The sequence below is a fragment of the Equus przewalskii genome, chromosome 20 (genome assembly GCF_037783145.1).
Source record: "Equus przewalskii isolate Varuska chromosome 20, EquPr2, whole genome shotgun sequence".
In the NCBI taxonomy this organism is placed as follows: Eukaryota; Metazoa; Chordata; class Mammalia; order Perissodactyla; family Equidae; genus Equus; species Equus przewalskii.
The window spans coordinates 8,215,885-8,230,508 of NC_091850.1; the positions used below are offsets into that span (position 1 = coordinate 8,215,885).

General features: G+C 35.4%; 1 protein-coding gene across 6 annotated transcripts in view; it reads left to right on the forward strand.

Moving 5' to 3' along the window:
• The window catches only part of ADAMTS6 (ADAM metallopeptidase with thrombospondin type 1 motif 6), a 308,400-nt gene that overhangs the window by 207,597 nt on the left and 86,179 nt on the right, over positions 1-14,624 (forward strand). For 5 of the 6 annotated variants that reach the window (XR_011530545.1, XR_011530546.1, XR_011530544.1 and 2 more), the window contains exons 12-13: positions 9,079-9,224; positions 11,346-11,409. Coding sequence is in view for 3 of the 6 variants with exons in the window: in XM_070587433.1 (XP_070443534.1) it covers positions 9,079-9,224; positions 11,346-11,409 (210 nt within the window). In the remaining 3 variants the exon portion in view is untranslated. The remainder of the gene's footprint in view (positions 1-9,078; positions 9,225-11,345; positions 11,410-14,624) is intronic. The other variant, XM_070587434.1, reaches the window with a different exon arrangement.

Sequence of the window (14,624 nt, forward strand, 5' to 3'; positions counted from 1 at the left end):
TGACTTATTGAGCAATGAAATTAGAGCTAAATAATTGTAGTTTCATCAGTCTAGTTTTGAAAAAATATCATTATTAAGAATTATTCAAACAGATAAGAATAGTTTATGCTATTCCTGAAATTCCTTAGGAATTGCTATATGTGAATTCTAAAATTTATTGCTATGGACTGAATTTACAATAATAACTACTACTGTCATCTGTTCTCAGTTCTGACTTCTTCCATGTTAGTTGGGTTAGTTTCAACAAAGATTACACTGAATTTCAGCTTGCAATCTGATGTTTAAATGAAAAGAATGAAAGCTTTTGGGCAGCTGTCACACTTTATTAATCCTTGCTGACGGCTTCATTCAGGACCCATGACCTAGTGCCATGTTGATGGCTTTTCCATGCTGAGTTTGGAAATGTTGGTAAATTATGCTAAATGTATGAATTGATAGGGTCATTTTGAAAGGATTAAGAATCTTTTTTTGAGACTTTGTAAGTAGCCAATAAAAATAGAGACCTTCACACACTACCAGAAATTCCTTCTTTTTTTTTCCTGAAGTAATAGAAAATATTAGGAACCGCATTCTTGAAACAACAGTCTAGGTTTATTTTGGAACCAACAGTTCTTGCCAATGACAGGTAGCAATTTACATCAAGCTGTCCTTAGAAGAAATACACAACTGTAAGGGGGAAAGTCACAGTGGGAATCTGTTTCTTTATTTGCCATTGATTATTCTTGTGATTTAGTCCATGGGCCATAGTTTCTGTTTGCCTAGAATAATACTATCACTAGCTCTGATGGCTCTTTTTATTTTTCTTTATTTTTTAACTCAAAGCATAAAGAATTCATTCTTTTAAACACCTCAGAGTTCTCCTAGAAGCATTCTATAGATTATTTAATTCCTCCAAGTAAGTAAACCTTGAGTAGTGGCTATCTGAGAACACATAGCTCAATCCCACCAATCGTTTATATAGTAAACACATATTTACTGTCTTATTTCTGCTTAATAGCAGGACCCTCAAATGTCATATCTTAGAACTATGTGCATATATATGATAGATATGACATTTTCTTGGAAATTACAGACAATTTTGAGGGATACTTAGAAAACACTCTCAATAATATTAAAGCTAACAGTATTAAATTTAAACTTAGGTAAGCAAATAGAAAGGAAATATAATTACTCTAAGCATAAATAAGCAGAGACAAGAGACAGTGCATAAAATGGGGCAAAAATATTGCCCCATAAAAAAATTTGATTTCTAAAGATTCCCATTCTTAATCTGGGTTAATGATTATCAAATTTCAATCCCTAAACCCTTTCTTCAAATGACATCAACAGAATTCTCATATATATACATTTGAAAAAATGGAAATGCTCTGGTTAAAGGAACCCCTTGCCTTTCTCCTTACCCTGTCCTTGAACCCTTGTCAGTTTCCAACATACCTTGGCAGAACATCCTAGGCTCCATGAAAAACTATTTAAGAAGCTTAGAAGTGTAGCAAAGTTTGTGTACCAAGAGGTCATTCATATTCATGACATTAGAGTGTAGTTTTGTAAAGTCAATATGTTGGATTTCACCGTCTACAATTAATCTACAAAACTAATCTTAGCCATTCTTCTAGAGACCTGGATGGTTGATAGACAGCTTTAGGAATGGCACTAACAAGTCTTAAAGTGAATGAATAAGTAAATGAAAAAAGCAAATACATATGCAGACTCCTAGAAAGAAAAAGGATAGAAGACCCTCAAAATATCTCTGTCATTAACTTTGAATTTACAAAGATGCTTTCAAAGAACTAGATCAACCTACATTTTTAGGAAAAAAAGGTACGAAGAACTAGATGTGAGCTGATCACTTCTTATTTTTTATTTATTTTTGACTAACCGCATTTGCCATGTTATCTATTTATGAATTTTTGTTATTGTTAATTTTAGTTATTTTTTTTCCTTAAAAGATAAGCATGTTTACTCTTGCAAAATACAGATTTTTTTCCTTCTTAAGCTATATCTTTTTGGAAATTAAACCAGGGTTCAGAATTTTGACTCAAGTCAAAACAGCCGTGCAAAGAGCTAGTGAAAAAATTAAGATGGAATTTTTAATTGTTCTGGTCAACTTTGTGTGGCTAGTCTGTATTCTTGTCATGTGAAAATAGTTGGCATTACCAGTAACAATGATGATGATGATAATGAATATTTTCAAAATACTTACACTGTGCTAGGCCCATATTTGTTCTGTTTAATATTGACAAAAATCCTATGAGGTGGGTACTGTATTACTCCACTTTACAGATGAAGAAAGACTTGAAAGCCTAAGATTACACAGCAATTTAATAGCAGGGTTGAGATTCCAGCCCAGGTCTTTCTGATTCTAAAGTTGAAAACTTTGCCCCTCTCTACTGCCTCTGATTTCACTTTACCTTCAGATGGGAAATTTTGCAGAAAAAAGAGCAAATTTTTGTTGTCACAGGAATAAAGTGAGTCACTGAGCCTGAGATGGGTGGTGACAATGTATTTTACCCTTTAATACTAAGTGGATTTTTCCTTATCTACCTGTAACAGTTTATCTCAGGAATCTAAGAAGGCACTGTAGACAAAAATATTGAACTAAGAATATATGATTGTGTTATGATTGGCAAAATAATGAATCTCCACTTTAAAAATGAGAAAAAATATATTTCAACATGTTTCATAGAGATGTGAGGATGAAATGACATAATATCTGAGTGAGCTTTTTGTGGGCTTCCTCAGAGGGAAGGCACTAATATATATTACTAGAGCGTCATGTTTACTTTTCATTATTATTTGCCAACCTGATGATGGTGAGCACACAGTTCTTTGCCAGACTGTCTTAATCGGCAGTAATGAACATCAGAGAGTGTAAGCATGAGTTTATGTGTCTCAGAAACATGAATGGAATATCCATGACCTCTGATCTTAACTCTGAATTTCAAAACTGCTCTCATCAGAAGGAACAAGAAAGAACCTACATTCTGTCTAGCCAGCAGGATAAAACCAAAGCTGCTCATAGTTTTTTGAATATATCTTTCTTTCAAAAAGGTAGGGGGAGGGGAGAAATATTGCTCAAGTGACATATCCAGAGGACTGGATCCACAATGATCTCGTCAAACTCTGGCTGCAAAAGAGATGGGATCCCTGCCCAGGGGCACAGTTCCACAAATGTTCCATGTAAGTATGGGAACTGTTCCACGCACATTTAGCAGATGGAGTAAGAAATATGGCCAAAAAATTAAAAACTGATCTTTGCGGGAGTCCTGGGGGGTCTGACATCGCTATTACAGCCATTGGATGTTTGCCTGAATAAACCATTCAAGGACTGAATAAGAACCATATGGTCTGAATGGATGTACTCAGGGACAGTAGCATTAACCAAAGGAGGAAATTTGATGAACCCAGACGGTGTGCTGGTTGGTACTGTATGTACGTGGGTCAAACTCCTACAAATTAATCAATATAACTTTCAGCCAAAAGAACTTTCCTTAGACATGGCATATAGCCCTTGGACACAAATCGGAAGGTTGCCATATTTGATGAAATAGTAAACAAAGATTTAGAGTGTAAAAACTCCGATAGTAGTGTTGGCATTGTTACTGAGCAGGACATTAAGGATAATCAAAACCCAATCCTTGCAAGCTCTGATGCTGACCACAAAGAAGATCTCAAATACTTGGTTTATTGCCAAAAGATTGATTTAGTGATTCTACAAGATCCAATTGGAGATCTAGCCCAGCATTTTTATACATGACGCTCATTCTTAGTATCTGTGCATGGGAGATGTGGGGCTAGATTAGAATAGGATTATTATATGCCCTTCTAAATCACTGGCTATATCATAGGGCATTTGCAGCCTTAGAGCTTAATTCGCTTAGAGTAGAATATAATATTTTGACTGGGTCCAAAATTATAAACACAGGAAGTGAAGAAAGAATAGCTCTTCCAATTGCTCTAGAAATTTAAATAGTATGGGATGACAAGTTCTGATTTAGAATTTGGGCTGAAATAAGCTTTAGCATTCCTGCACCTGCACAGTGGAAAGATAAGGCTTTTAATAGTGCTGTGTTCCAACTCTGAGCTTTTCTGACTTGGGAAGAATGTTCTACATTGAATCACCAATATCACTTCCTTTAAAATCTTAGGATTTCCTTAGAGGTGTCTCATTCCAGATGCTGGCTGGACCCAGTGCTGGCTGTGGTACAAGATCTACCATAATCACATCCTGAAATGGCTCTTGTTTAAAATATATATATATATATATATATATATATTTAAAATACTGCGTATGCTCATCTTGAAATTTTCTTTTGTGGAATTCTGACAAATTCTCAAAGTTATATTGTTTGATTTTATAATATATCTTGCTTGAAAATAACTCCCTGTTGTAGATCATGAAATTCAGTGGTCTAATAACAAGAGATGTTGTTTAATAATGAATAAGTGTTTCTTAAGAAAACTTTTAAAGCCTTACTGGACTATACCATCTTTATAGATAGTTTTTAAAACATATTTATTTTATTTAGAAGGAATGTGAAGAGAAAAAATGAACAACATGAGATTTTATTCTTGGAATGTGATAGTTTCACTTCTTTCACCTTTCTGAATCTGGTTAAACACACCTGAATTAGCAAAAAAGGCCAAATTTATCCAGTTTATCTGAATAATTTAGCTGAAGTAACATGACTGATATTTAAAATAGTCCAAAATCACTAGATTAGACATAACCTTTGAAGATAAAGATTAGAAACTGGTTTCCATCTGAATATTTAACTTTTCTAGTTTAAGAAATGAACTAAAATTCTATGCCTATAGAAATAGAGTTTTTACAGTTTTGACAACGTCAGGTAAAAAAATAAGGATAAAAATAGAAAACGATACTCAAAATTTTCGCCTTTATATTCTTACAGGATTTATATACTTCAGGTTGCTTTATTTGGTATAATCTAATTATATTACTTACGACTTACGCACATTAAAATCTTAGTATATATTGCTTAATCTTTTAGAAAATTAGCTCATATAACTTCATCCACATGAAGTCCCCGATAAGTTTCCTAAAGCACTTATAATTAAGTTAAATAAGTTTCTTCTCTTAAAATCATATGCTACATCAACATAGCATATGGTAGTAGTCTGCTCCTATCACCAGAGAAGAGAGGTAATGAGAATTCCAAAGAGATCCTTTCCTATAAATACAAGGTGGGGGGAACTAAACAAAACACAAAAGAACATTTTACCAGAGATCAAAATCAAACAAGTCCTGTGATAGATTTTTAACTTCTTTGAAGGTATGTCTGCATAGAACTAATTTCTAAAGTAGTCCTAATCCAAACCATATTAGAATCAAAAACTAAAGTTAGTCCCCATTTTATTGTTTGGAAAACTAGAGAAAAGAAGCAAATGACTTGCTTTGGACCAAAGATATCGCTAGGATGAAAACTTGGTTTTATAACACAGCCTACACACAGACAAAGTTGTTAACTTGTTAACTATTTAAGTCGTTAATTAATTAGTTGTTAAACTAGACACTAGTCTCTTGTCAGCTGCTAAATGACTGATACTTATATTCTTATTATGAATTCTTCATTTTTTGCCCATTAATTTTTATTGCTTATCTTTCTGATATAATTGTCTATCATGTTATAATTCCATGGAATAGATATAATCAATAGCATAAATTTCTGCAGTAAAAGATTCTAGCTAACCACTTATGAAATGCTACTGCTCTGTAGATGTTAATTAATGATGAGAACTGAGCAACATTTTACAAAATGAAAATTGTATTTATCTTTTACCTTAAAAATAAATTTTAAAAGGAAACCAAGAGAATTTATCTGACTTCTTTTCCTGGCCTACATTTTGTGAGCATCCATGAAACATGTATAACAATATTATTAAATACTTCGGAACCTACATCTTTCAGTATTCTTATGGCCTTCACAATTCCTTTGTCCCCTGAAAAATGTAAAAAGTGAAATTTTTTCTCTACCAATTATAGGAATACTCAAGGAGGTCTGAAATAACATTGGATGTACACTTGCAGCTAAATGGGTTTTTTTAATCTGTAGTGTTATTTTGTATTTTATGTCATAAAAACAAAGTATATTAGAGTATTCTTTAATGTTTTAAAATATATAATCCTATACCTCCAATTGATTTTTTCCACTGATTTTTGTATATTTTTGGGCAGATAATCCCTTTTCTGCCAGTGAGTGACCTTGGGCAAGTCAGCCTCCTTCAAGTTCTGGTTTCCTCATCTGAAAAATGAAGTGCTTAGACTGCATTAATTCTGAAGTCCTTTGAGCTTTACATGCAGCTTTGTGATTATATAAAATAAATGTAAAATCAAGCTTTAATGTTATTTGAAATCAATAATGCTAAATCTCCAACTTGAACAAATATGCAAATTTTAAGATTTGGAATTTTTTAGAGTGTTAGTTGTCGTTAATTGAAACTATGGGAAAAAATCAGTAATTGCTGGTCAGAACTACATTACTCAGTTATTCTCATAGGGAAATAAGCACAGAGATAAATATTCTTACACACAGCTACTTGTAGCAACAAAAATGTAAAACTGGGGATTATTTGACCCAGTATTGTGACTTTTATATATGTGGGTGAAGGTCTAACACAATTGGTATATCATTATACAATGATTGTTCTTCCAGGTCAGTTAGGTAAGTCATAAACTGGCAGCTGGAACATTCTTTCCCACTCAAGTGTACATTATCAGCAGCCCTGCCCCCAGCATTGATACTATATTATCAGTTCAGCCAACTACCTCTGCTTCATAATTTTGGACAGATGATTTTTTTCTTCATGGTAATTCTCATTGCCCCAAACTCATAATTCTTTCTTAATGTCCTACTTTAATATTTATGAGATTTAGGGTCAGAATGTTCTGTCTTATACCCAACCAAATTTTGACTTCCTCTTGCCTAGTTTTCTATGGACAAATGATAATTGTTCAGCAGTTCTCTAAAAGACTCCTTTATGTTGTTACAACTACTGACACATTCACTGAGTGCCACCTACAAGGGCAACAAAGATGAATTTGACTTTCTTTACCCACCAGCATTTCCAGTTCCTTCCCAACATGTAGTAACCAAAACAGGACACAGAATTCTGTAACTTAACTAACGTATTCATCCATGCAATAAATTTTTGTTGCATATCTACTACATGCTAGGTACTGTTCTAGACATTCAGTATTTCCAGTAGAACATTCTGTGATGATAGAAATGTTCTATGTCTGTTCTGTCCAACATAGTTACCACTAGCCTCATGTGGCTATGGAATCCTTTAAATGTGGCTAGTGGGTCTGAGGAACAGAATTTTTAATTTTAATTGAGTTTAATTTAAATAGCCACATGTGGCTCTTAAGCTTTTACATACTAATGAGAGGAGACAAACAAAGAAATAAAGAAATAATTTGAAAAATAAACAGGATAATTTAAAGTAGTGTTAAGTGGAAAGAGGAAACTAAAACAGGGTGATGTAACCACTATTACATCTTAGAGTCGGGGGAGGGGAGGGCAGGAAGGGATGGTGAGGTACCACTTCAGAACAAGGGTGGTCATCTCTGTGAAATGACACTTGACCTGAGACCGAATGATGAGAAGACAGCAATATAAGGAACTGAGAGAAGAATATTCCCAGAAGGACCAGCAAATGCAAATGCCATATGGACGGCACAAGCTTAGTGTATTAAGGAAAAGAAAGAAGGCCTGTATCTGGAGCAATCTGTGAAAGAGAGAATAAGCCTGGAAAATAAGGCAAGGGCTAGATCACAGAGGCCACTGCTGACCAGAGTTAAGGGAAGTAGGAAACCACCACAGTGTTTTAAGCAAAAAAGTGACATGATGTGATAATATGTTTTTAAAAGGTCGCTCTGAATTCTCACTGGAGAATAGATTGATTATAGGTAGATAGATTGATTATAGGTAGAAAAAAGTTGAGGCAGGGGAACCAGGTAAGAAGCTATTCCATTTACCAGTTTGGTCTAGGATGGTAGCAATGAAAAAGGTGAACCATGAAAGAATTCCAGATATAGAGGATTAATATAACAAACGTTACTTTCTAGGCATAACATGTCATAATCCCTTCACATTTTAATATAAGTTTGCATTTTTATTTACAATCCAACATTGCTGACAGTTATTCAACTGTAATAATCTTCCGTTTTGTTATCCATATAAACAAATGACTTTCAGAGCATCAGTATGGTTTGTCAAAGTTTGATAATTCAGAAAAATGCACCAATAAAGCCTAGAAATGCTTGGTTTAAAAAAAAAGGTTTTCATTTTTACCATACTCTGCAAATAAGATTTATCATGTTAGAGTTATGAGCTGATTATTTGATGTCTGCATCTCGATAAATTATTCCTGGCTTTCTACTTATGTGCAGTATGTGTGGTTTATTGCAGAGAGTAAAGCTGAGAAGAATTCCAGTACACATGTTCATGCAGGGGCTATACACATGGCTAGTCAGTGTATATAAGGGTTTTTTTGTACCCGGTCCCTGGTGTCTTGGCATTACTTTTATTATGTCTGCAGTACTCGTGTAGATGAAATGCCACAACACATTCTTTTACTATTGTAGCCTCAACCGGCCTTTTTTTTTTTTTTTTTTTTTAAAGAAAAAGCAATTACCATCATAAAAATTCCTTACTGGGGAACTTTCCATGTTGCGTTATCATTCCATGAGTCTAATAATAGTGGAATATAAAGAAAAAAATTTTTAATACTAAAATATCTGAAAAAGACTTTTGAGGCCTCTATAATGAGAAACACTAAAAGTCTGGAGTAGGAGAAATAAGGAAAAGAAGTAAAGTCAAGATTTTTAGACTCCTGGTACGTGTTAGCGATTTATAAATCATTGCCTCGACAAAGATAATTTGCAAATCACATGCACCTTCACCAATTTCTAAACACAGTAAAGAACTCTCTCAGCCTGTTATCTATTGGGAGAATGCTAATGCCTATAATTGGTCATTGCCTGACCCTTATGTATTTCTATCCTGATAGCTCTATCTGCCTAAAAGCTAATTCTGTGTTTTCTGTGAAATCTTGCAGTGGTGTTATCAGGGAGATTGTGTTCCTTTTGGCACTTGGCCCCAGAGCATAGATGGGGGCTGGGGTCCCTGGTCACTATGGGGAGAGTGCAGCAGGACCTGCGGGGGAGGCGTCTCCTCATCCCTAAGACACTGTGACAGTCCAGCGTAAGTAGCTAAAGTAAGCCGGAGCCAACAAAAAGACACCATTGGAAATGATTCAAAGCTGTGGTTTCACATGTTATCTGTAAAAACGTTTCACTAGTGAGCCAAGTTCTTGTCTTCAGAACAGCAATAGACACAGGAAAGTGGAGGAGCCTTGTTAGACAGACTTTCCTTTTCTTCCTTTCCCCTTACTATGTAACTAAAAATAAAAGAAAAAGAAAAAGAAAAGCATTGTGTATCTATCCCAGGTATAGACAGACTTTTAATCTAGTAATAATCAGATAGATTTCCTCCTCCAAAAACTACTGAATTATGGATGAATCCAGGTCTGGTCTTAGCTACATTACCATTATTCCCAGGAAACCTAAGATCTTTTCACGTGTCACATAAAATTATTACTGCTACATTAGTATTAAAAGGACCAATGAGAGCACTTCAAGGGTTGAAATGCCTTGATTCGCATCACAAATCACAATGAAAAGAATACTGCCCATGTGTTAAAATAGTTTCCATTCTCATGCCCCCATTAATCATCTTCCAGAGCTGCCACCACTTTTCTCCCCGTGACTATTTTATGCAGGTCAGGCTGTTCCTCTCCCACCACTCTTTTTCTCCAGGCAGAGTCTGCCTGGCATGAAGCCAGCCCCATCAGTATTCTTTGCTAGCTGTATTGCTTCTGCCTCCCACTAGTGCCCATTACAGGTGGACTGGTCCTCTAGTTGGCCTTTTCTGCCCTCCCAAAGACTAGACTGCTCCTTAGCTGCTGCATGTCAAGTGCTCCCATTTTTGTCTAAAGCTCAGGTTCAGGACCTTCTTTCCGGAGAAATATTTGGTGCAGAATGATGTTATGATGTCACTTCTGCTTTTTCCCCCTTCTGGGGTAAAAGACGGTCAATTTGTGCTTTTTAGTTTTTCTCATTTTCATTCAGGATCCCCCTCTTTGGTTCCTGTCTCTAAATGTCTCTATCTTCTCTCTCTTTTTAGCTTGAAATTGTTTCCCTTTATATTAGTTCTCTGTTTTCATTCTCCCACTTTCTGTCTATTATTACCCACCTGCTAAACAGCTCACTGTCACCCGCTCATAAACCAGTCATGCTACCACCATCCCTACTACCTTGTTTTTGTCTACCAACCCATTTCTCCCAAACTGGCTTAAGATGGGCCATTTCTTTTCCTTATTTAGAGTCAGCATTCACTGGCATTCAAAGTATATTCAAAATGTAACCTTAATTATTCCATTGATAACCAGTGAGCCCAAATTATAATTTAGACTTCATCTTTTTTGAGCAAGTACAGAATAATTAACCTAAGTTCAACTGCAGGTTATTGTAAATTCGTAACCAAAAGTATAAAACCCTATAATAAATAATATATTCAGATACTTAAGAGAATAACTTGGACCTCTTTTAAAGAACAAGTTGGTTTTTCCATTCAAAAATAGCATGCCCAAATAATAGCATATGGCTTTCCCTAATGTTAAATATTTCAAAAATTAATTTATGTAAATCAAGTATTTGACATTTTACTTTTTCATTAATTTGAGTGTAATATAAAGTATTAAAAAGGCAAACTCATCTGATGTTTAGATTTAATTTTTTAAAACTTCATGTAATATTTGAAATGAGATAGAAATTCATTTCTGCATTATTTACTTTGAACTGAAGCTATTTCCAGAGTTATTTAGTGTCCCCTCCTTGTTTCCAGTCTGGAAAAAAGGGCAAACTTTTTGTTTCCTACTCGGTGAACATATAGCATCAGATTATGAGTTTGTTGAATATGATTCAAACTTTTCATTATAAATAAGTGATTTTTAAACTCATTGTGATGGACTGAGCACCTGTTTACTATGATAATTAGAAAACTCATTGATTTAATTGCATTTTTTTAAGAATATAAATCATGACAATTGAGTGTTGTAAACTTACTCAAATTGCCTTAATTCTTGTGTTCAACAACCATAAGCATTATTGCTGACAATTGCCAATGTGGTTATTATTTTAATAACTAATAAAATGTCAAAATTTATATTTTCTTAAAGTAAATGCTAATATGTTTTCATCAAGCAATATATGTACTCTTTATGTGGATAAATATATTCACATGTTAAACAAAATGTGTTTTCAGACCTTCAGGAGGTGGAAAATATTGCCTTGGGGAAAGGAAACGGTATCGCTCCTGTAACACAGATGTAAGTAAAACCAAACTCTCCTATGAAAAATTAGCTTACATTTCCCCTAGAGCAGGGAAGTTTTTTAAATTGTAAGCTATTTGATCAGAAATCCATGTGTGTGGGGTCATATGAATTTTTTAAATTGTTAATAATGAATGGACTTGTCTTAGGTCCATCAATTCCATCAACAAGAGTCAAGAGGAAGCTCCAGCACTAGGAACAAATACACTCTCCCCCAACAGGAATCAAAAGAGCCACACACATCCTGAACTGCCCTGGCCCCCCCACCACAACTTTGCCACCATTATCTTTCTTGAGTCCAACAGGATTAATCTTATTATGCCCTTTACCCCATTTTATGTTTGTCACTGCAAGAAGCCCTAGACCCCCACATTATTCCTTATCTCTTGCCATCCAATCCCAGAAAGCTCTACGTATCCCCTCTTCCATTTCCTATCCCTGCCCAACTACTGAAACTTTTCGGTGCCCTCAGAAATTCATGATCCCTCATCAGTAACCTTATATCCTGACATCTCTGAATTTTCCTTCCCTTCACTTTCTTGTTCTAATGGAAACTGGCTCTCCTCTGAAGATACTGCTTCTTCTGTAGCCCTATAAAGTTGGGGACTTGTGTTTTCCCCCAAGCTCTTGAATGTCTGGGCCTGGAAGTGGATTGACTATCTTCTTTTATCTTCCAGATAATTCTTCCTCCCTCCTCTCTAAAAGCCACAGCTTTTAATTTCATATCATCAGACTGTTACTCACTATTCTTCACTCTCATGCTCTCCAACCCTATGCTTCTCTTAATTCTTAGTTATTCCATAAATATGTAGATGATTTTTCTCTTCTGGATTTTTCTGTAAGCATATAAACATGCTGTTATTTCTACTGTCATGAGAAAACAAAAATAAAAAACCTGCCAGTTAGTTTCCTATTTCTTTCCTCCTTTTGAAACAAAATTCCTCAAAATAATTGTCTATACTCACTGTATCCAATCTCCTCATTTTTTCCTAAAACTGTACCTGTCAGGTTTTTGCCCCCATCATTCCACTTAAAATGCTCTTGTCAAGTCACAGATGACTTCCATGTTGCTAAATCCAATAGTCAATTCTGAGTGTTTATATTACATGATCTTCACTAGGCTTCCATGACACTGCAACTTTTTGGTTGTCCTTTTTTATTACTACTTACTTTTTCTCATTCTCCTTTGCTGGTGCCTACTCTTTTCTCTGACATTTTAATGTTAGAGTGCCCAGGACTTAGTTCTTGGCTTTTTTCCTCTGCCTACCAGTGTTCATTTCCTTGGTGATCTCATCCAGTTTTATTACTTTTGATACCATTCATATGTCATTTGACTCCCAAATTTATAATTTCGCCCCAGACTTCTTCCATGCATTCCACTGATTCTTACCACTGATTAGATTTTTAACAGACATCTAATATTTAACATGTCCAAATGTTATCTCCAAAATATTTCCATAAACCTATTCCTCCAGCAGTTTTTCCCATCTCAGATGTCAACTCCATCTGGCTCAAGCCCCAAACCCTCAAGTCATTATTGATCTCTCTCTCAGGCTGACAGCCTATATCCAATCTCTTAGGAAGTCCCATTGGCTTTGCCTTCAAAATCATAGATCTGACTACTTGTCACTTCTTCCACTGCTACCACTCTATCTTTCACTGGATTACTCTAAACTGCTTTTTCCCTGGATTTCCCAATAATGCTCTTGCTCTCTACAGTCCTCAATATAGGAGGCAGAGTGAGTCACATCCTTTACTCAAAAGCCTTCAATGACTGCCCATTTTACTTAAATCCAAAGTCCTTATAACAGCCTGCAAGGCCTATACAATCTGGCTTTCTGTTGTTTCTCTGAACTCCTTCCTTCTACATGCCAGGCTTTTGCATTGGCTATTCCCTTTGCCTAGTATATTCTTCTCCTAAAATATCTACATGGTCAACTCTCTTACCTCACCTTTACTCAACTGTCACCTTCTCAATGAGGCCTAGCTTGAATACTGTATTTAAAATTGCAGCCCTCCTGCTCCCTATAACCCTGGGACTCCTATTCCTCCTTACCCTGCTCTATTACCCCCGTACCACCTTCTAACACACTCTATAGCTTATTTATCATATTTAATTCCATTAAATCTGCATCTTGAAGTAATTACATGTAGCTTCAATTGCAATTATCGTTTCAAGTTATCAGCATTATTTAATCCTTCACTCAACAAATAATCGAGTGCCTACTGTATATCAGATTGTGCTAGAGTAAGAAAGACAATCTCTGCCCTCAAGCCATCTTATAATTTCCTGGAAAACCCACTTAAATATAGAAAATCGCAATACAAAGTGATATGATAGATATGATATGAGATGATAGAATAAATATGGGATGTTATAAAAGCACAGAGAATTGGCACATAACCTCATTAGGGATTTAGGAATTTCTTCCCCTACGATGCTAAAGATCTGAAGGGCAGATAGGAGCTGACCAGAAAAGAAGAAAGTGACAATGAGAGCGTTCTAGGCAGAAGGAAAATTAAGTGTGAGGCATGGAGGTTAAAGAGTGTGATCTTTATCTTGAGGCATGAAGAAACCATTGAAAGATTTAGCCTCAGATTTATGCTTTAGCTGAGAATGGGTTGCAGAAAGGCAAGATTGTAACATAATAACAAACAAATCAAGAAGAATAGAATTTAAGGATACCAGTAAGAATGATTGAAGTGCTGAGCCATGTGCTCTACACTAGGAATGACAGTGGAGTCTAAAAAGGCCTAACAGAGAGAAAATTAAAGACTTAACTTAAAAAAATCCGTAAAAATCAGAGAACCAGTGTTGCAGGAGAAACAGGTGAAGGAGATAGCAGGTGAGGGGATCAGAGAATGGAATGTATTTGAATTTAAGATATGAGAAGTAAGACTCTTCTCAGTGATGTCAAATCTGGAGTGTGGCCATGGAAGTGCATGCCTAACCTTGAGTGAAGGTAAAGGAGTTCAAGGAAAATCAAGGCCAGAGAATTTGAGGAGTCTTCCGTGTGGATGCTGAAGTCACTCAAGATGTTGTTAGAACTTGGGGTATATAGTGAGACTGTGAACCAGGTATCAAACTCTTCAGTAAATGAAGGGAAATGACTATCATGAGGTTAGTAGGAAGCAGTGATGAAGCCAGATAGTGATTTGGATGGATAATATGAATCTTAGAAGAATAGAGGTTTTATCCAAGGGTAGAAGAA